The sequence below is a fragment of the Caretta caretta genome, chromosome 14 (assembly GCF_965140235.1).
Source record: "Caretta caretta isolate rCarCar2 chromosome 14, rCarCar1.hap1, whole genome shotgun sequence".
Classification (NCBI taxonomy): Eukaryota; Metazoa; Chordata; order Testudines; family Cheloniidae; genus Caretta; species Caretta caretta.
This window is the reverse complement of record NC_134219.1, coordinates 44,987,727-45,009,282: the sequence shown is the minus strand read 5'-3', so window position 1 is coordinate 45,009,282 and position 21,556 is coordinate 44,987,727. Positions and strand designations below refer to the sequence as shown.

Genomic DNA, 21,556 nt, shown 5'->3' with positions numbered 1-21,556 from the left:
AGACCGGCACTAACCCCCCGCTCCGCCCCGGGCTCGGCCCGCACCAGCCCCCGAGCCGGAGCCCGCAGGTGATGGGGGGACCCGGGGAAAGGGCCGGGGCCGGGCAGGACAGTGACTCCGCACAAGCGGCCCCGCAGCCCCAGCTCCCGCCGCCCCGGGAAGCTGCTCCCTGGCTGGGAAGCGCCTGGCGGAGGGACCGGAGCTGCGGCCCCAGCGGCGAGTCGCTGCCCGGGCTCTGCCCAGGATCTGCGCCCGGGGCCAGCGCGGGGGTTCGGGCAGGGGGGAGAGCGGCCGGGGGGGGGGCATGGGCGGGCCCCAGGGGGGTTCCCTGTTGTGTCCCTGGGGCTGGGTTGTCAGGGAGGGGAGGGGAGAGAAATGAGACTGAAATGGAGTCGGGGGGGGGGGGATTATTGTAACCCCGTTACAAAACTCAGAGCTCCTCCCTCCCCTGAGACAGGCCCCTTCGTGCCCCAGCGGTGGGTGAATCTCCCCAGCCCTGAACGGCTGCTGGGGCCCTGTTTGCTCCGTCAGAGACACCTGCTCTGAAAGGGGGCAGGATCCTGTTCTCCTGAAGAGCCCCGAGTGTGACCCGCTCACACTGTCTCCTAATGCACGTGTGCCAGGCAGCCTGAATGACCTGCTCTTGGTGTCGTGTGGGGGGGTTACAGTGAGATCAGTCTGCTCAGATTTTGTTTCTGTTCTGTATAAATAGGCTTGGACGAATTAGATTTTTTTAGGGTAAACGTCACTTTCACCCTATACACACAAACAGATGAAAAAGTATTTCCATGGATAATAATCAAAATGACCAGAGAGGCAGAGTCGGGAAAATGCTGCTTGAGAACTTCTTAAAGTTTGATTTAAGGATAGTTACTTGGTATGTTTTGACATGTGATGCTGACAGTGTGCGTTTGAATAGTTATAAAGCTTTAACTTTTTAATCCCAACATCTACAGCCATGAAATAATTATCTGACCCACCCTGTAATTTCCTTTGCAACTGTGAACATTTAAATCAATAAAAATAAAAAGGAACCCCTTAAAATAAACATTGATATTATCCATTGACATAATTAAAGAGAGAGAAAAAGAAATTCTGCCAGGCCTGTATATAAATATAGCAATACAATCACCACTAATCTAGTCCCTTTACTCTTCATTAATAAAATATTGCTCTATAACTTTTCAGATTTTTTTCTCTTTTTTCCACTTGCCACATTTTGATATGAAATCCTCTCAAATTTTGTTCAATTTCTCTTATTTATAGATTAATATATTATCTGCTAATTTATTTCTCTAAATACCCACAACTAAGAAAATTAATTGACTTCTCCTTTCTAATTAACTTACATGTGAATCATTTCCATATTTTCTCTCTGTTATCAAATAGGGATATAAAATCTCCTCAAAATTAACTGATGTTTGCACTCTAATTTTTGAATTATATAAGATTTCCTCAATTTGGGAGGAGAAATATTGCCCTGAGCCATTGATTTGATTACAAAAAGAAATTATCAGGTACTCTAAAGGCCTCTTGAATTCTAGCAGAGAAAAGCGTAAGGAGAAAGAATGGCTGAAAATGAAAGCCAGAGAAATACAAATGGAAAATTAGGGTGATTAACTTCTGAAAAAACTAACAAGGGAAGCGGTGGATTTTCCATCTCTTAAATTCAGCACTGGATGCCTTGATACATGTGTTTTAGACCAAAACAAGTGACTGGACTCAGTGCAGGAGTAACCGGATGAATTGCGCTGGATTGTATCATACAGGAGGTCAGACTAGTTTTTCTAAATTCAATGGTCTCTTCCACTTCTGGCCTTAAAAATCTGTAACACCACATGGGGATTGGGTGGGTGGGAGATTAAACTCCCCAATGATAAACTTTCCCCCTGATATCTGCAAATCAAGGTGTTTCCTCCATATTTAATGAGCCTCCCTCGGCTAAGGGACCAGTGTCTCCCAGATACTGAGGGCTAGATGTACCAAGGGATTTAGGCATTACGAGATCAGCAGAGCAGCACCTTCTGTTCAGATGCCCTGCCTCCGAGTGGAATCCACAGCCCTGAGTTAGGTTCCCTATATTCTCCCTGGGCAGAGCTAAGCACCTAAAAATGGGATCCACAAAACACAGCTTGCTGACCGGGGAGCTGCCTGAGCTAGCCAATAGGAAATGCTGAGGGGAGGGGTGGGTCATACGCCCCTGCCCCTCAAAGTGATATAGGCGTATCTATCTCTATCTCTACTTGGTCACTCTCCGCTGTGAACCCTCTCCTAGAGTTTGGCACAAAAGGCTTTGGGGTTTTCCAGGGTACGTCTCAGTCTCTCCCGCTGAAGCTGTTCCACCATGTATAAATGGTTACACATGTGTCGGGTAAGAGGGAGTGAGACTGACTCCAGCCCTGGGGCAGGGTGCTCACCTGGATTTTAGGAGACCCAGGTTTCAGGCCCACTCCTCTAGTATCTATTTAGATCTTTCTGTTTGGGCTGACCCAGCCTGTCTCCTTTGCGTACCTTTTCCTAGCAACATTTATTGTTATCCGTGGTTGTAACTGTGTAAGAATTTTCACTCTCTGTCTGAAAATGGAGCTCCCCACTGGGGTAGGACTGCCTGATCCCAGTGACTACAACACATCCTGCTGGGGGATAGGAATCCCGTTCAGAGAGGGGATTTTCAGGGGGGCTGCTGGTGGGTTTGTGTTAGAAGGGCTGGAGCAGGAAATACACAGGGCCAGGGAGGTGGTGACAGGATGGAACAAGCCTGCTGGGATGTCTTCAGTTTGTGGCATAATGTTCAGAACAGGACCTTTTGGGGGTTGGAATAAAAATTCCCCCATTTCTGGAACGGGAAAGAAACCAACAGGGCTGGGAAAATTGATTGGACTTTCAGTGCTGGAGCCTGAACCCACTAGACAGAGGTTGCTCTGAAATACAAAGGGGGCACCCAGGGGTGAGGTCCCGGGGAGCTGCCCTGTCCCCTCACCCCCAGCTGCTGGGAATAGGGAGGGGGTTGGGATTCCTGTCCCTGGACCCTGCTGAGGGGCTCCATCTCCTGTATCAGCCTCTGGCTAGCAGGTGTGTGATAAATGGGAAGGCCCCTGCCCTCCTCCATCGGCTGGGAGGGACAAGGAGCTCTCTCTTTCTCCATGCATGGAGCCTCCTGGCTGCTCTGAGCAGGGTGCGGGTGGGATTCTATATCTCTGGTGCTTGTTGTTTCAGGAGCCGGTGACCTTCGAGGAGGTGGCTGTGTATTTCACCCAGGGGCAGGGGGCTCTGCTGGACCCCGGTCCAAGAGCCCTCTACAGGGACGTCATGCAGGAGAACTATGAGATGGTGACCTCGCTGGGTAAGGGAGTCCTGTTGCGTTGGTTACTGGAAGCTGCGGGGGTCTGTGATATGACCAGTTTGGCTCCTACTCAGGTTCTACCTTGGTCACTTAGGTTACGTCTACACAGCATCTGGGAGGTGGGATTCCCAGCTCAGGTAGATTTACATGCACTAGTTCTGCTAGGGCTAGTGCCTAAAAATAGCCACGCAGATAGCAGCTTGGGCTAGCCTCCTGAGTACATGCCCAGAGGGAGAGCGGGATTGTACTCAGGTGATTAGTCTGAGCCACAGCCCATGGCCACACTGCTGTTATTCCATGCTCATGTTTGTCCATCTACCAAGCTGGGGATCACACCTCCCAGCAGCTGTGCAGACAGACCCTTCCATTTCAGGAGAATGACCCCATAGTCCCCCCAGCCCGTTTAAGACAGACTTTGATCTCCACTCCCCCAGACGTGGGATAGGAGAGTCGGAAACACAAGGGGAGGCCTAATTCATCTCCATCCTGCATCCTTTGAGTTGGCAGAAGCATCGTCTTCTCCCATCTATATTCATTCATGTCTCTTCCCCTCCCCTCCTGGGACTACCTCCATTCTTGGGGTAGATGTCAACCACCCACACAGACTGAGATCTGGCAGCAGCTCCCTGCCCCCAGACTTTATGACCCCCGGGGTGTTTGGAAGGGATCTGGAGGCAGAATCCAATTTCTCCATTGTGGGTCCCTGGTGTTCTGTGTTGTCTGTTAGAACTAGGTTATTTCTTCCAAGCATGGAGGCTTTATTATTTTTTTTAATTTATTTTTAAAACCTCTGTTTCTGGCTTCACCCTGTGGTACCTGGTGCAGTACACTGTGAAACTACAGTGAGAGGGCGGGCTTAAAAAACAGAGGAGATTCCATGCTTGGAAGATGAGGAGAAATATCCCAGTTCTAATGGATCCTGGCGCACCAGGGACCCACTTCACAGAAGGAAAAATTACAGATGGGTTAGTAAGTGTTCCCTTTCTCAGTCTCCTCAGTGGTGGTTGTGTTGTTTTTCCCCTCTTTGCTGTTCCCCTTTCGTTCCTTTCTCCCCGGCATGGGGGATGACTCCTGTCTGGATTCTCTCTCTGTATTCCAGGGGGTGCTGGGATGGTGAGTGAGAATGAGGAGGAGAATCCACAGCGGGAAGGTGGTGAGGACATGGGTCTGCAGGGAACAGTATTGGGAAGATCCGAGGGGAATTTTTACCAGAATCATAAACCAGGAAAAACCTGCAAAAACCAGCGCAGGTCAGAGAGGCTGCTGGGATACGACCCAGGGAAGAAAACGTGTGAACCCATAAATCATGGTGGAGATTGCGAGGACCTCAAAGAAACCACAGACCAGCGGAGAATCCCTCCAGAAGAGAGAAAAAACACATGCACTGAGTGTGGGAAAAGCTTTATGCGGAGGTCACATCTTATTTCCCATCAGAGGATCCACACTGGAGAGAAACCGTATAAGTGCCTTGTCTGTGCGAAAGGTTTCAATCAGACCGCAAATCTTATTTCACATCAGAGGATCCACACAGGGGAGAAACCCTATAAATGTCTTGACTGTGGGAAAGGTTTCAATCAGGGTTCGCATCTTATTAGGCATGAGAGAACCCACACAGGTGAGCAACCTTATAAATGTCTTGACTGTGGGAAAGGTTTCATTCAGAGCTCACATCTTATTAGGCATGAGAGAACCCACACGGGTGAGAAACCGTATAAATGCCTGGACTGTGGGAAAAGCTTTGTTCTGAGCTCAGATCTTATTTCACATCAGAGTAGCCACACGGGAGAAAAACCCTATAAATGCTTGCACTGTGGGGAAAGTTTTGATTGGAACATGCAGCTTGTTAGACATCAGAAGCACCACACGGGAGAGAAACCCTACAAATGCCTGGATTGTGGGAAAGCATTTAGTGACAGTTCTGCCCTTATTATTCATCAGAGAGTCCACACAGGAGAGAAACCCTTTAAATGCCTCGACTGTGGGAGAAGATTCAATCGGAGCGCACACCTTACTAGGCACAAGAGAACCCACACGGGAGATAAACCCTATAAGTGTCCAGACTGTGGGAAAAGCTTCAATCAGAGTGCGTACCTCATTTCACATCAGAGAACTCACACAGGAGAGAAACCCTATAAATGCCTTGAGTGCGGGAAAAAATTCAGCTGGAGTTCCAATCTGATTTCACATCAAAGAACTCACACAGGAGAGAGACCATATAAGTGCCTGGACTGTGGGAAAAGGTTTATTGATAACTCTGCCCGTATTAAACATCACAAAATCCATACGGGAGAGAGGCCCTATAAATGCCTTGACTGTGGGAAAAGTTTCAGTCGGAGATCAACCCATGTTCGACATCAGAGAATCCACACAGGAGAGAAATCTTGAACGTTGGAGATGCTTCAGCTGGGGTCAGCTTGTATCAGGCATCAGGAAATCCATACAGGAAATAGACCTCTTAAATATCTTTAACTTGGAAAATGTTTCAAGTGGAATTGACATTGGAGACTCCACACAGGAGAGAAATTCTTTCAGTTCCATCACTAGGACTGGCCTTAGTTTATTTTAAAAAAAAAAAAATCCAGTTCCCCTACACACATCTTTGATTTCATTCATGCTAAGTCATACTCATAAGGGCTGGAGATTTAAGTGTCACAGACCTGGAGGGAAAATTCAAATGAATCCCCAATGTTGTGTGATCGTTCTGAGCTTAAATCCCAATGTACACGTACTGGTAAAGCAGCTTCTGGTATCTTTCCTACCAACTTCCGATTATTTGCAGACAGTAATTTTGGTTTTCTCTTTTCATTAGGATGATGTTAAAACTTTTGTAACTAATGTGACTGGGTAAGAAGGCTCCAAACAGGGCAGGTGTACAGTGTTCAGAGGAGAACATGGGTAAGTCTGTTCTCCTGATTTTGAATCATCTGAAACAAGCTCTGGGATGTCAATTATTATGAACCTGAGAGTGTCTTATAGTCCACCTTGTATTGTGGATTGTTCTCTATTTCCTGAGGCCATTTGGTCACCTAGTAGGATATTACTTTTGTTTTACAGGATGTAGTGCAGGTTTATTGGGGACGCCATAAGACAAATGACCACTTGCTAGAACACTGTCTTATTTTATTGGTACCATTTTACGACCCTTTGCCATGCGGTCTTAGTGTTGTTTGAATAATGATTGTTATACATCACCCTCAACATAAACGTCGGTGGGGACAGTGTGAGAGTCGCAGGCTGAGAGGCAGAGACTGAAACGGGGAAGGAAGTTCCTGCCTGATCCCTGCAGTGATGGGAGATACAGTTGGGAGAGGGAGAGCATGAAAGATAAAGAGCTGGGAAACTGCAGGGTTTTCTCTGGAGAGCCAGACAGCTGAGGCTGAGAATTGTTAACTTGCTACACAGGAGTGAGAGAGAGAAGGAAATAGCCTGTGATCACTGGGTGAAGTCGTCCCTGAATCCTAAAGGGCTACAAATGACACTGCTTGTGGAGTGATTAGGTGCATCAGTGATTCCTGGGAGGACAAGACTGAGCAGAGATAGGAAGGAAACTAGGGAAATCAACAGGCCTGGCGAGCCCTGAAGCCAGCTGACATCCATCACTGCGACTGGAGGGCAATGAGGAGTCTGTGAACCAAGATAGTCACCGCAACCCCCTCCACAGTGTCCTTTATTGGGACGATGGAGACTCTCTCTGCCACACTCTCCCCACGCATGCCAAGGACGTCCCTGGGGGATAAAACCCTCAGGCGGGATTGGAGATGCCGCACCGTTCTCCGGCTCCCGTTAACCGAAGTCCCTGGCTTTTCTGCTCTCACAGTGTTTCCTTCTGTGACTGAATCCCAGCGTCTCTAATGGATCCTCTACATTTTTCTGCCCACTGTACAACGTTGCTCCATAGCTGATGCCCGCGGGAGCCGGGAGCAGCACCATGTTGGGCTGGGGCTGAAATGCTCCATGCTGAGCTGAGCTCTGGGTGTGAGGAGATTTTAGCTTTTATTTTTGGCTTGGAAAGAATAAAGTCAAATTTAGTTTTTCAAACTCCCAGAGTCCTTTGTCTTGAGTCATGAGTACAAATAGCCTTTAACGGACTTGGTGGCTGTCTGGGAATCTTCTTTGAGGCATTATTTCCCCAACCCTGAGCACCAGAGACGTCACATCCCGGAGCTGCCAACTCTGCGGGCTCTTCATGGCTAATAGCCATTGACGGACCTATCCTCCAGGAACTGATCTCATTCCTTTTTGAACCCAGTTATAGTTTTGGCCTTCACAGCATCCCCTGGCAATGAGACTAATAAAGAAAAAAACAATACTGACATCATGGTTTGCATAGCCTTGCATTTTAACTGTTTAGAAGTGCTTTTCCAAATGACAACACTCCCTTTCTTTCCTTGTGTCCAAATTGCCAACAGAGCTTTCTCCATGGTAGCACATTGTGGAAATTGTGACAGGCAACCCCCATCCATCACATTTTGATACATCGGGCGGGGCAGCACGTTGTCACAGAGCAGCAGAAAAGAACACCCAGTAGATGTCAATAACTGTGACAGGTAGCAAATTGTGATGGTGGCCGTTTGTAAAGTTACGCCATCCTCCATCTGAGCACCAGCTCCCTGGAGACAACAGCTAATGAGCCCCTTCCCTGCACACTCACTTTTCACCGTCTCATCAAGCAGGACCCAGCAATGCCTCCTCTATGCCCTTTAACTATAGAAACCTGCAGAGCAAGTTCCACCCAGAGCCCAAGTCACTGAGATCCATGTCCCCTCACTCTGGTTAAACTGTCCTAGCCCCCTGAGCAGCCGGCTGGAGATTTTAGTGGGAATGATCAGCTCCGCCTGGCTGATTCATCCCTGCCTCTTGCGGGGCTGTGTTAGGAGTGAATTTTCACATCCCCGCTCCCAACTGGGCACTGCCTGCAAAATGTGTGTGTGTTGCAAGTCCCATGGGTCAGATCCTCCCCTCTGATTCTCACCAGCTGGGGATCTGGCCCCACAGGTTCCAATGGAGCTATGGCCAATTTACACCAGCTGGGGATGCAGCTTGGGTTACGTCTACACTGAGATAAAAAAACCCTGCGGCATTGAGTCAGAGCCTGGGTTAGCTTACTCAGGCCTGGGCTTCGGGGCTAAAATGAACTGTGTAGACATTTGGTCTTGAATCAGAGCCTGAGATCTGAGACTCTCTCCCCTGGGGCTCCAGCCCCAGCCCGAACGTCTGCACTGCAATTTTATAGCCCCACAACCTGAGCCCTGTCAGCCCCCGTCAGCTGAGCCAGGCCCGGCAGTGTGGACGTACCCTTGAATCATTTGTACAAACATACAGTGCACCTCTGAGGAAGAGTTTGTACTACCTGGTTTACGATGACTTCATTGCCAGCCAGGGCCACACAAAGTGGAATAAAAACCAACCCAGAAAGGTAAACGGCCCCACTGGCATAATGAGGTCTGGGGTCGCTCACACAATATTACGTATAACTCTATTATGCTCCCTTTCTTCCTGCACCTCAGCTTCACGCTCTGGTGAAACCCAGGCTGGAGCTCTTTCCATAAGGCTGGACACAGAGTTAAACTTCAGGGCTGTTGTAGGTATGTAAAACCCTGTTAAGTAGCTGGTAATATTGCCCAGTGGGCTTTGAAGAGAGAGTCCCACAGAGTGACCTGGGAAATAGACATTCCATGCACACAGAAATGATTATAAATGGGACAACCCATTGTAGATAGGATTTGGAATACTGTGAATATCATTTAAAGACAAGCAGTTGGGCAGTAAATCTGCAGGCGTTCCGTATATAGATGTCCCCATTTTGTTGCTATTACAGATATTCAAAGATAAAGTTCCCACATGATATCGACCTTCCTGTTCTCGAGCACGCACATCAGAACACAGTCCCCTCTGATCGTCTCGCAGAGATGATTTCTCGGTCATTGTAGTGTGCCCGTCGTATGTGCTGTGTGTGTCTCACTGATTCATAGACTTGAAGGTCAGAAGGGACCATCATGATCATCTAATCTGACCTCCCGCACATTTGGCGCTCTGGACTCAAGTCACCTGGACCCTTCACAGCTTGAGAAGAACGGCAGCTTCTCAGCCCTTTCAAAGCACTTCTGACCCCCCTTGACAGTCTGGGGATCTCCACAGCCAGCAGCATTCCAGGTTGGTAGCAGACTGGTCCTCACTGGCTGGTCAAACTGTATCTAAAGTGGTACAGTTATTGGGATCAGCGTATGAAGCATCTATTCCCTGGATCTCTAGAAGACTTTCACTCTAGAACGCTGTCTTCTCCCCATATGAAGTGGCTACTAACTTACTGGAGGGCTTTGCTAGTAAGTGAAGCTGGAGTAGCACTCTGCATGGGCACTGGGACTCCACCCCGCAGCAGGGCTGTTTCACCCCTTTATTTAAAACATTGCCCCTGCACCCTGATTGATTCAGCTCTGGGCTGGTGACTGGGGAGCATTGGGGAGACCAGGACTGGCATGGGCGGTGCATATAATAGGCTAGGGAAGGCTGTACCTCCCCAAACAGCCCCGAGCCGCTCCCTCCCACCCTTGCTGCTAGTTGGCTCTAGCCCAGGCAGGCTGCTCCTCTTCCAGGAAGCCTGCTGGGGCTGGGACTTGGGGGGGCTGGGGCCGCCCAGCACTCTGCAGATGAGGGTGGGGGGCCTCTGGGCTTCAGCAGGGGAGGGGAAGGGCCTCAGGCAGAAGGGGTGGGCCGGGACGGGGGCTAGCCTCCTCGAACCCGTGATTCACCCACCGCCCATGAGGACTGGGATCGTAAATGCAGTTCTGGTGGCTGCATATTAAGAAGGATATTGAAAAAACAGACTTCCAGCATGCCTGTTCTCAGCTCCTCCTCCAGTGGGTCAGGCCTTCCCCAGATGCTGGATCACATGCAGGGCAGAGAGGGGGCTCGGACATGCCCTGGAGGGGCAAGGACACCCGGATCTCAGCACACACACGGAAGGAGATTATGTGGGGCTGAGAGGTGCTCCTCTCTTGCAACTTCCCAGTGCCCCACCTCTCTCCTCCCACTTCCCTCAACCCCATCCCCCTGTGTCCTTAGCCCCCCAACCCCTGTCCCTTCCCCTACTACCCCTGCCCATTTACCCCCTGCCCTCTCTGCAGCCCCAAACCTCTCTCCCCATTTCCTCCCACTCCTTTGCCCACTAATTCCCTCTCCTTGTCCAAAAAGCATTTTATTCTCTATTTAAAAAGTCACAGAATTATAGCAGCAAATATCCCCAATGGCTGGTGAGGGGACACTGGATGGGGGGGCCTCTGAGTCACTACAGAGAATTCTTTCCCAGGTGTCTGGCCAGTGGGTCTTCCCACATGTTCAGGGTCTAAACTCTCATGTTCAGGGTCTAAACTCTCCTGCCAACATAGCACTGTCTTCACTGGGGGGTTAGGTCAATATACCTGCGTCGCTCCAGAGGGTGGATTTTCTGAGTGATGTAGTTGTACCCGTGTCCGTTTGTAGAGTAGACCTGGCCTTAGGAAGGAAAAATCAAACGCACAGCTACAAAACGGGGAATAACTGGCAAGGTATGGTCGACATGGGGCCTTAGCTTGGTTGAATTACATTGCTCAGGCGCTGGATTTTTCACACCCAGAGCTGAGGGAGGTAGCTGGGTCGACCTAATTTTTAAGTGTAGACGGGGCCTAATTCTATTACACTCCCCTTCTTCCTGAGTGGCAGCTAAACTCTCTGCTGAAGCATAGGTCAGAGTCGGGGCTCTTCTGAACTTTAGAAGGGGTTACCCAGAGTTCAACTTCAGGGCTATTGTATGTGTGTAAACCCCTGATAAGCAGGTGTCCATATTGCCCAGTAGCTAGGTGGGTGGACAGGGTCATTGCAGGGACTCTGGAATTCACCCAGCAACAAAGAGTTACTGTAGGGGGTGCAATTCCCTTCCATCCCCAGCTCCCTTTCTGGGTCCCAGACAAACCCATTGTCCGGCAGCCCCCTGCCGCAGCACTCGGGGCGGTTCTTGCACTGAAGCTGGAGAGGCTGAGGGAACTGGGATTGTTTAGTCTGCAGAAGAGAAGAATGAGGGGGGATTTGATAGCTGCTTTCAACTACCTGAGAGGTGGTTCCAGAGAGGATGGTTCTAGACTATTCTCAGTGGTAGAAGAGGACAGGACAAGGAGTAATGGTCTCAAGTTGCAGTGGGGGAGATTTAGGTTGGCTATTAGGAAAAACTTTTTCACTAGGAGGGTGGTGAAACACTGGAATGCGTTACCTAGGGAGGTGGTAGAATCTCCTTCCTTAGAAGTTTTTAAGGTCAGGCTTGACAAAGCCCTGGCTGGGATGATTTAATTGGGGATCGGTCCTGCTTTGAGCAGGGGGTTGGACTAGATGGCCTCCTGAGGTCCCTTCCAACCCTGAGATTCTATGATTCAGCCTGTCAGTGGGGGGTGGAAAGCAGGAGCCCGCAGGATCCCTGCGAAGGGGAGAAGGGGGGTTTCTATGGGGACCGGGGATTGCTGCCGAGGGTCCCCAAATCCGCGGGGTGGCGGGTCCTGGCCTCCCAGGGAGCCTGCCCGGGCGCGTTTCTCAGTGACCGGGGCGGTGGGTGGCATTGGCCGGGCCGGTCTCTACAGGGCAGAGAGGAGGAATTTCGGGCCGGGGCGCCCCGGGCTGAGCGGGGTGTGGGCCGGGGCGGGGGGGGTCCTTAGCTGCTGCCCCCACAGGGCCCTGGTTCGTGCTGGGAGGGGGCGGGCTGCGCTCGCTCTGCCTCTGTTTATCTTCCTGGGTCAGATCCTCCATTGCGAGCCGCGGGCCGGGCCGAGCCGCTGCTGCTCCCCGGCGGGGTCTGTGCGGGGAGAGACCGGCACTAACCCCCCGCTCCGCCCCGGGCTCGGCCCGCAGCAGCCCCCGAGCCGGAGCCCGCAGGTGATGGGGGGACCCGGGGAAAGGGCCGGGGCCGGGCAGGACAGTGACTCCGCACAAGCGGCCCCGCAGCCCCAGCTCCCGCCGCCCCGGGAAGCTGCTCCCTGGCTGGGAAGCGCCTGGCGGAGGGACCGGAGCTGCGGCCCCAGCGGCGAGTCGCTGCCCGGGCTCTGCCCAGGATCTGCGCCCGGGGCCAGCGCGGGGGTTCGGGCAGGGGGGAGAGCGGCCGGGGGGGGGCATGGGCGGGCCCCAGGGGGGTTCCCTGTTGTGTCCCTGGGGCTGGGTTGTCGGGGAGGGGAGGGGAGAGAAATGAGACTGAAATGGAGTCGGGGGGGGGGGATTATTGTAACCCCGTTACAAAACTCAGAGCTCCTCCCTCCCCTGAGACAGGCCCCTTCGTGCCCCAGCGGTGGGTGAATCTCCCCAGCCCTGAACGGCTGCTGGGGCCCTGTTTGCTCCGTCAGAGACACCTGCTCTGAAAGGGGGCAGGATCCTGTTCTCCTGAAGAGCCCCGAGTGTGACCCGCTCACACTGTCTCCTAATGCACGTGTGCCAGGCAGCCTGAATGACCTGCTCTTGGTGTCGTGTGGGGGGGTTACAGTGAGATCAGTCTGCTCAGATTCTGTTTCTCTTCTATATACCTAGGCTTGGAAGGATGAGATTTTACATCCGTAAATGTCGGTAAACCTCAATTTCTCCTTACACACACAAATGGATGAAAACATATTTCCACTGGAAATAGTTGAAACGTGCAGACGGGCAAAGTAAGAAAAATGCTGCTTGAGAACTTCTTAGCGTTTGAGTTTAGGAGGTTTACTTGGTATATTTTGGCCTATGATGATGCCAACTTGTGTGTAACATTTATAAAGCTTTCAGCTTGTTGAATCTCAACGTCTGCGGTCCTTGAATAATTCTTGTGTGATCCGCCCCACTAATTCCTGCGACTGTGAACCTTTAAATGGATAAAAATTGAAAATAAATCCTTCAAAAGAAACACTGATACTGTCATTGAAATGATTGGGAAAAAAAATCAAATTCTGCCAAGCCTGTGTATAAGTCTAGCAATACAATAACCACTAAGTCAGCATTTCTGAAACGGGGGGTCCTCACCCCAAAAGGGGTCTTAAGGCTATTGTGTGTGTGCGTGGGGGGGTGGTGGTCACGAGATGGTATGGTGTGGCCACCCTTACTTCTCTGGTGCTTCTGATGGAGGCGTTACCTTCCGAGCTGGGCAGCCGGAGGGTGGCGGCTGCTGGCCGGGCACCCAGCTCTGAAGGCAGGACCAGGGCCAGCAGCAGCACAGAAGTACGGGTGGCCTGGTACGGTATTGCTGTACCCCCCCTACAGCTCCCCCTCCCCCCCAGCAGTGTCCTCTATTGGGGATCTGGAAATATGGTCACCCGACTTTTCCCTTTTTGCAAGGTTTCAGTGCCTTTGACTGCAGGGCTATTGATTACATGCTTCATTTAGTGCTCCTCTGAGTACACACAGCAATGTGCTATCACTTTTTCTGAGCGGGGGTCATCCCAGTCTGAAATATTTTCAAAGGGGGGGGTCAGCAAAAAAAAGTTTGAGAACCTTTGTACGAAGTTGAGCCCCTTTTCTCTCCATTAATAAGATATTGCTCAGTAACCTCTCAATTCTTTTTCTTTTTTCTCACTTGCCAGATTTTGATACAAAATCCCCTCAAAATGTGTTCAGTTTCTCTATTTATGGATTAATATTTTGCATCTATGTCGCTTACTTGTTTAGCTAAATACCAACTATTAATTTTTTTTGCCTTCTCCCTTCTAATTAGCTAAAATGTGAATCCTCTTCTATTTTCTTAATTTTTCTCTCCATTGTCAAATAGTCATATAAAAGCTCCTCGAAATTCACCGACGTTTACGTTCTAATTTTTGAATTATATTAGATTTCCTTAGTTTTGAAGGCAAAATAGTGTCCTGGGTCATTGATTGGATTGCAAAGAGAAAATACCAGGTTCTAAAGGCCTCTTGAATCTAGTAGAGAATATGCAGTTGTGAACCCTCTCCTGGAGTTTGGCATATAGGACTATGGGGTTTTCCTTGGTACGTCTCTCTCAGTCTCTCCCGCTGAAGCTGTTCCACCATGTTTAAATAATTACACATAAGTTGGGTGAGAGAGAATGAGAATGACTCTAGCCCTGGGGCAGGGCGCTTACCTGGGTTTCAGATCCACTCCTCCAATGACTATTTGGACCTTTCTGTTTGGGCTGACCCAGACTGTCTCCTTTGGGTACCTTTTCCTAGCAACATTTCTTCTTAGAGGTGATTGTAACTTTGTATGAACTTTCATCCACTTTCCAAAAAATGGAGCTCCCCACTGGGGTAGGACTGCCTTATCCCAGTGACTTCAACACATCCTCCTGAGGGATGGGAAACCCCTTCAGAGAGGGCATTTTCAGGGGGCTGCTGGTGGGTTTGTGTTAGAAGGGCTGGAGCAGGAAATACACAGGGCCGGGGAGGTGGTGACAGGGAGGGACAAACCTGCTCTGACATGTTCAGTCTGTGGCATTCCTGGGGCTCTCGTGTGCCCAGTTTAGTTTCTGCTCAGGTTCTACCCCGGTCACTTAGGTTACGTCCACACAGCCACTGGGAGGTGGGATTCCCAGCCCGGGTAGATGTACACGCACTAGTTCTGCTAGAGTTAGCACCTAAATATACGGCCTCGATAGCGGCTTGGGCTAGTCACCTGAGTATGTTCAGAAGACGCCCCTTGGGAGCGGGGTGGAAATTCTCCCATTTCTGGAACTGGAGACAAACTCCCTGGACAGGGCTGGGAAAACGGACTGGACTCCCACTGCTGGAGTCTGAACCCACCAGGCAGAGGCTGATGTGGAATATGAAGGGGGCACCCAGCAGTGAAGGCCCAGGGGAGAGGCCCCGTCCCCTCACCCCCAGCTGCTGGGAATGGGGAGGGGGTTGGGATTCGTGTCCCTCGACCCTGTGGAGGGGCTCCATCTCCTGTACCAGCCTCTGGCTAGCAGGTGTGCGATAAAGGGGAAGGCCCCTGCCCTCCTCCACCGGCTGGGAGGGGCAAGGAGCTCTCTCTTTCTCCCCTCCCTCAAGTCTCCTGGCTGCTCCGAGCAAGGTGGGGGTGGGATTCTGCTCCTCTGTCTCCACTAGACCTTTCATTTTATCAGCCCTCCTCCCTTGGGACTAGTGGGATTGTGGCTGGGGCAGCAGGTGCTGAGGGGGGGACTCTTGTTTCAGGAGCCGATGACCTTTGAGGAGGTGGCTGTGTATTTCACCCAGGGCCGGGGGCTCTGCTGGGCCCCGCTCAGAGAGCCCTCTACAGGGACGTCATGCAGGAGAATTATGAGATGGTGACCTCGCTGGGTAAGCGAGTCCTGTCCCCTTGATTATTGGAAGCCTGGGAAGGGGCTGCGGAGGGGCCGGGGGGCGGCTGTGATGTTTTCAGTTGGGCTTCTGGTGAGGTTCTTCTTTGGTCACTTAGGTTACATCTACACAGCAGCTGGGAGGTGTGATTCCCAGCTCAGATACATTTACATGTAATAGTTTTCCGAAAACTAATGCCTAAAAATAGTGGCACAGATAGAGGCTAGCGCTAGCCAAGGGGCAGGGCAGGATTGTACTCCGGTGGGTAATCCAAGCCACAGCCCATGCTGCCATGGCCATACTGCTATTGTTAGACACGAGTGCTTGTCCATCTACCAAGCTGGGAATTACACCTCTCAGCAGCCGTGCAAACAGAACCTATGATTTCAGGGGAATTACCCCATAGTTCCCACAACTCATTTAAGACACACTTTGATCTCCACTCCCCCAGCCACGGGACTGAGGAGTTAGAAACACAAGGGAGATGTTAATTCATCTCCATACCGTTGAGGTGGCAGAAGCATTGTATTGTCTTGTCTGTATTAATTCATGTCTCTTCCCCTCCCTTCCTGGGACAAGCTCCATCCATGGGGCAGATGCCACCCACCCACGCTGACTGAGATCTGGGACGAGCTCCCCGCCCCCAGACTTTACTTCCCCCTGGATCTTTTGAAGGGATCTGGAGGCAGAATGAAATTTCTCTATTGTGGGTCCCCGGTGCTCTGTGTTGTCTGTTACAACTAGTTTATTTCTTCCAAATGGATGCTCTATTTAAAAAAAAAATATTTTGAAAACTTTATTTTGAAACTGAGCTTCACCCCGTGGTGCTGTTGTTATACCAGGTGCAGTACACTATGAAATTAGAGTGAGAGAGAGGGTTTAAAAGAAAGAGGAGCCTCCATGCTTGGAGGATGAGGAGGAATATCCCAGTTCTAATGGATCATGGAGCACCAGGGACACACTTCAGAGAAGGAAAAATTACAGAAGGGTTAGTAAGTGTTCCCTTTCTCTGTCTCCCCAGTGGTTGTTGTGTTGTTTTTCCCCTCTTTGCTGTTCCCTTTTCATTCCTTTCTCCACGGCACGGGGATGACTCCTTCTGGATTCTCTCTCTGTATTCCAGGGGGTGCTGGGATGGTGAATGAGAATCCACAGCGGGAAGGTGGTGAGGACGTGGATCTTCAAGGAACGGTATTGGGAAGATCTGAGGGGGATTTTTATGAGAATCGTGAACCAGGAAAAGCCTGTGGAAATCAGCGTAGGTCGGAGAGGCTGCTGGGATATGACCCAGGGAAGAAAATGTGTGAACCCATAAATCATGGTGGAGATTGCAAGGATCTCAAGGAAACCACAGCCCAGCAGAGAATCCCCACAGAAGAGAGAAAAAACACATGCACCGAGTGTGGGAAAAGCTTCAGTCGAAGTTCACATCTTATTTCCCATCAGAGGATCCACACGGGAGAGAAACCCTACAAGTGCCTAGTCTGTGGGAAAGGTTTCAATCAGAGCTCAAATCTTATTTCCCATCAGAGGATCCACACAGGAGAGAAACCCTATAAGTGCCTTAATTGTGGGAAAGGTTTCAATCAAAGTTGCCATCTTATTAGGCATGAGAGAACCCACACAGGTGAGAAACCCTATAAATGCCTGGAATGCGGGAAAAGCTTCATTCAGAGCTCAGATCTTATTTCTCATCAGAGAACCCACACGGGAGAAAGACCCTATAAATGCCTGGACTGTGGGGAAAGTTTTGATTGGAACATGCAGCTTGTTAGACATCAGATGCACCATACAGGCGAGAAACCTTACAAATGCCTGGATTGTGGGAAGGGGTTTAGTGACAGTTCAGCCCTTATTATTCACCAGCGACTGCACACAGGAGAGAAACCCTTTAAATGCCTCGACTGTGGGAGAAGATTCAATCGGAGCTCACACCTGACTCGACACAAGAGAACCCATTCTGGAGACAAACCCTATAAATGCCTGGAGTGTGGGAAAAGTTTCAGTCAGAGCTCATACCTTATTTCACATCAGCGAACACATACAGGAGAGAAACCCTATAAATGCCTCGACTGTGGGAAAAGATTCAGTTGGAGCTCAGATCTGATTTCACATCAAAGAACTCACACAGGAGAGAGACCTTATAAGTGCCTGGAGTGTGGGAAAAGTTTTAGTGACAACTCAGCCCTTATTAAACATCAGAGAATCCATACAGGAGAGAGACCCTATAAATGCCTCAACTGTGGGAAAACTTTCAATCAGAGCTCCACCCATATTCGACATCAGAGAATCCACACGGGAGAAAAACCTTGAATGTGGGAGAAGCTTCAGTTGGGGTCAGCACGTATGGGGCATCAGCAAATCTATACAGGGAAAAGACCTCTTAAATATCTTAAGCATGGACAATGTTTCAAGTGGAACTGACACTGGAGACTCCACACAGAAGAGAAATTCTATCAGTTCCATCACTAGGACTGGCCTTAGTTTACTAAAAAAAAAAAAAATCCAATTCCCCTGCACACGTCTTTGTCGTCTTTCATGCTAAGTCAGACTCTTGAGGGCTGGAGATGAAAATGTCTCAGACCTGGAGGGGTGATTTGTATAAATTCCAAACACAGCCTGATACCTCCGAGCTTCAATCCCTGGTTCCATCTCTTGGTAAAGCTGCTTCTGGGCTGTTTCCTACCCAGCTCAAATTGCAGAAGGGAATTTGGGTTTTCTCCTTTCATTAGGATGATGTTAAAACTTTTGTAAATAACGTGATCATATAAGAAGGCTCGAAATGAGGCAGGTTTAGGCGGTTTAGGGGAGACCAGGGGTTTACCGTCCTCTGGCTCATATTAACCTGAGCTTCCTGCTCTCAGGGCATTTGCTCCCCTGGCTGGATCCTGGAGTCTCTCATGGATTCACTGTGCTTTTTTCCCCGTTGTCAACTGTTGCTCTTTTGTCGGTGTCTGCGGGAGCTGGGAGCAGATGTGCTGGGTGGATGCTGGACTGATAAGAAGAGCTGTGAACTAGGGAAATGGGGTGAGAAGGTTGCATGAGGCTTAACAAGAACCAATGGCTGGAGATTAAAGCCAGACAAATTGTAATTAGTAACAAGGCACAATTTTAACAATGAGGATGAGCAACCTTTGGGACAAACTACCAAGGGGAGCGGCGGGTTCTCTATTACGTCATGTCCTCAGATTAAGACTGGATGCCTTTTCTTGAAGAATTGCTTTAGTGAAACACAGTCAAGGAATAAATAGTTAACATTCCTCTGTGTTACACAGGTGTTCAAAGAATCGATGAGCCTAAATGGTTAGTGCAGTCCTATAATATTTGATACTGGTTTGGATTTGCAGTAATAAGTCCTTCGGTTTTCCTCTTGTAATATATATATGGGGGGGGCGGCTTGGAAGGGTTAGATTTTTATGAGTAAATGTTGGTAAACGTTGATTTCATGGCACACGCGCACAAACCAACAAAAAACAGTTCCATAGCTGATAACTGAAATTCAGAGCCAGGAAAAGTAAGAAAACTGCCCCTTGAGAACGTCTGAGAGTTTGATTTAAGGAGACTTACTTGGTATATTTTGACACGTGATGTTGAGAATTTGTGTGTCTCGATTATAAAGCTTTAACCATTAAAATCTCAACATCTGCGGTCATTAAAGATTGTAGAGTGGCCGCCGTGTTCGTCTGTATCAGCCAAAAAAAAAAAAAAAATGAGGAGTCCTTGTGGCACCTTAGAGACTAACAAATTTATTTGGGCATAAGCTTTCGTGGGCTAAACCCCACTTCATCGGATGCATTCATTAAAGAATTATTGTCTGGCCCCGCCCATTGTCTCATGCCCCCTATAATTTCCCACGACAATGAGAATTTAAATAAATTAAAGTAAAATAAAGCTTAAAACCCCATAATTTTGCACAACTGGGAACATTGACATTGGTAAAAAAATAATAAAAAATGATTTAAAATAAATATCCAGCAAAATTATTAAAAAAAATCAAATTCCTCCAAGCATATCTATTTATATACCCCTCCTCCTCTCTGCCCTAGTTTCTTTAACTAATTCCCCCGTTCTGCAAACATGAGAGCGCATGCTTTTCATCAATTACTTCATTAGTCATTTTACTACTGACTTGCTTATATTTCTGGATTGGCTATCTTACGTTCATGGCCCACTTATAAGTTATATTTCCATTAGCACATTTCCACAACATTAATAGGTCTCAAAGTCAGAAGGGACCATTAGATCATCTAGTCGGATCTATAACAGAGTTCAAAGAGTTTCACCCAGTTTTACCTCTTTATTGAGCCCAGTCACTTGTATTTGTCTAAGGTTCAGAATAGTGTCCAGCCGTGATCTGAAGACAGCTTGCTCCACTGACACTAAACTGGGAGGAGAGGTAGATACGCTGGAGGGTAGGGATAGGATACAGAGGGCCCTAGACAAATTAGAGGATTGGGTCAAAAGAAATCTCATGAGGTTCAACAAGGACAAATGCAGAGTCCTGCACTTAGGACGGAAGAATCCCATGCACCGCTACAGACTAGGGACCGAATGGCTCGGCAGCAGTTCTGCAGAAAAGGACGTAGGGGTTACAGTGGACGAGAACCCGGATATGAGTCAACAGTGTGCCCTTGTTGCCAAGAAGGCCAATGGCATTTTGGGATTTATACGTGGGGGCATTGCCAGCAGATCGAGGGATGTGATCGTTCCCCTCTATTCAACATTGGTGAGGCCTCATCTGGAGTATTGTGTCCAGTTTTGGGCCCCACACTACTAGAAGGATGTGGAAAAATTGGAAAGAGTCCAGTGGAGGGCAACAAAAATGATTAGGGGACTGGAACACATGACTTATGAGGAGAGGCTGAGGGAACTGGGATTGTTTAGTGTGCGGAAGAGAAGAATGAGGGGGGATTTGATAGCTGCTTTCAACTACCTGAAAGGGGGTTCCAAAGAGGATGGATCTAGACTGTTCTCTGTGGTAGCTGATGACAGAACAAGGAGTAATGGTCTCAAGTTGCAGTGGGGGAGGTTTAGGTTGGATATTAGGAAAAACTTTTTCACTAGGAGGGTGGTGAAACACTGGAATGCATTACCTAGGGAGGTGGTGGAATCTCCTTCCTTAGATATTTTTAAGGTCAGGCTTGACAAAGCCCTGGCTGGGACGATTTAGTTGGGGATTGGTCCTGCTTTGAGCAGGGGGTTGGACTAGTTGACCTTCTGAGGTCCCTTCTAACCCTGATATTCTATGATTAAATTTCTCACTGTTGCAAATTTGTGTCTTATTTTTCAATTGAATCTCTCTGGCTGTAGCTTCCAGTCAGTTGTTCTTGTTATTCCTTTCCCAGCTAGATTTAAGATCCCTTCAGGACCTGGTACTTATACATCACAATCACGTCATCTCTCAATCTTCCATTTGATAAAGGGGTCCACAAACTTCATTGCTCCGTGACCCCCTTCTGACAACAAAAATTACTACATGACCCCAGGAGAGGGGTCTGAAGCCTGAGCCCGCCTGAGCCCCACCGCCCTGGGCATGGGGGGGAGAGGGGACGGGAGCCCAAACCCTGCCACCCAGGGCTGAAACCCTCAGGCTTTGGCTTCAGCCTGGGGTACCAGCAAGTCTAATGACAGACGTGGCAACCCCATTAAAACAGGGCTGAGACCCACTTTGGGGTCCTGACCCACACTTTGAGAACCGCTGAAACAGATTGAACTTCAAGTCTCTCACTGGAATGCATTTTGTCCAGACTTCAGATCAGGTTTGCGGCTCTTTTCTGCCCTGTTTCCAGTTTTTCAACATCCCGTTTAATGTGCAAACACCAGAACTGTATTTGCGATCTCAGGCCTGGTCTGCACTGCCACTTAAGTCAATGTAAGTGACATCACTCAGGGGTGTGAAAAAAATCACCCCCCGGAGCGACATAGCTTGCATCGACCTAATGCGGTGGGGAGACGCTCTCCCATC

At 49.3% G+C, this 21,556-nt stretch overlaps 2 protein-coding genes and 1 long non-coding RNA gene across 9 annotated transcripts in view; 2 read left to right on the top strand and 1 right to left on the bottom strand.

Moving 5' to 3' along the window:
- The window catches only part of LOC125621567 (uncharacterized), a 46,795-nt gene extending 39,139 nt beyond the window's left edge, over window positions 1-7,656 (top strand). Inside the window, 1 exon segment of the mRNA XM_048818536.2 lies at window positions 4,719-7,656. Coding sequence (XP_048674493.2) covers window positions 4,719-5,812 — 1,094 coding nt within the window. The 3' untranslated portion in view covers window positions 5,813-7,656.
- On the top strand, window positions 5-20,862 carry LOC125621598 (uncharacterized). Of its 6 annotated transcripts, none has more exons than XM_075119951.1 (4): window positions 5-68; window positions 12,881-12,999; window positions 15,469-15,594; window positions 16,715-20,862. In XM_075119951.1, the coding sequence occupies exons 3-4, from the start codon at window positions 15,561-15,563 to the stop codon at window positions 17,902-17,904; spliced, it is 1,224 nt and encodes a 407-aa protein (XP_074976052.1). In that variant the 5' UTR covers window positions 5-68; window positions 12,881-12,999; window positions 15,469-15,560; the 3' UTR covers window positions 17,905-20,862. The 6 variants fall into 6 exon arrangements, with proteins under 6 accessions (XP_074976052.1, XP_074976055.1, XP_074976053.1 ...); XM_075119950.1 differs by lacking the exon at window positions 5-68 and adding an exon at window positions 12,136-12,238; XM_075119953.1 differs by lacking the exons at window positions 5-68; window positions 15,469-15,594 and adding an exon at window positions 12,136-12,238.
- LOC125621647 (uncharacterized) lies at window positions 5,558-11,903 on the bottom strand. Of its 2 annotated transcripts, XR_007352533.2 has the most exons (3): window positions 11,426-11,903; window positions 10,762-10,834; window positions 5,558-9,537 (listed from the first exon to the last, which is right to left on the bottom strand). It is a non-coding gene; the product is annotated as an uncharacterized LOC125621647 (long non-coding RNA). The 2 variants fall into 2 exon arrangements; XR_012665058.1 differs by having other exon boundaries at window positions 10,762-11,903.
- Window positions 20,863-21,556: the final 694 nt, after the last annotated feature.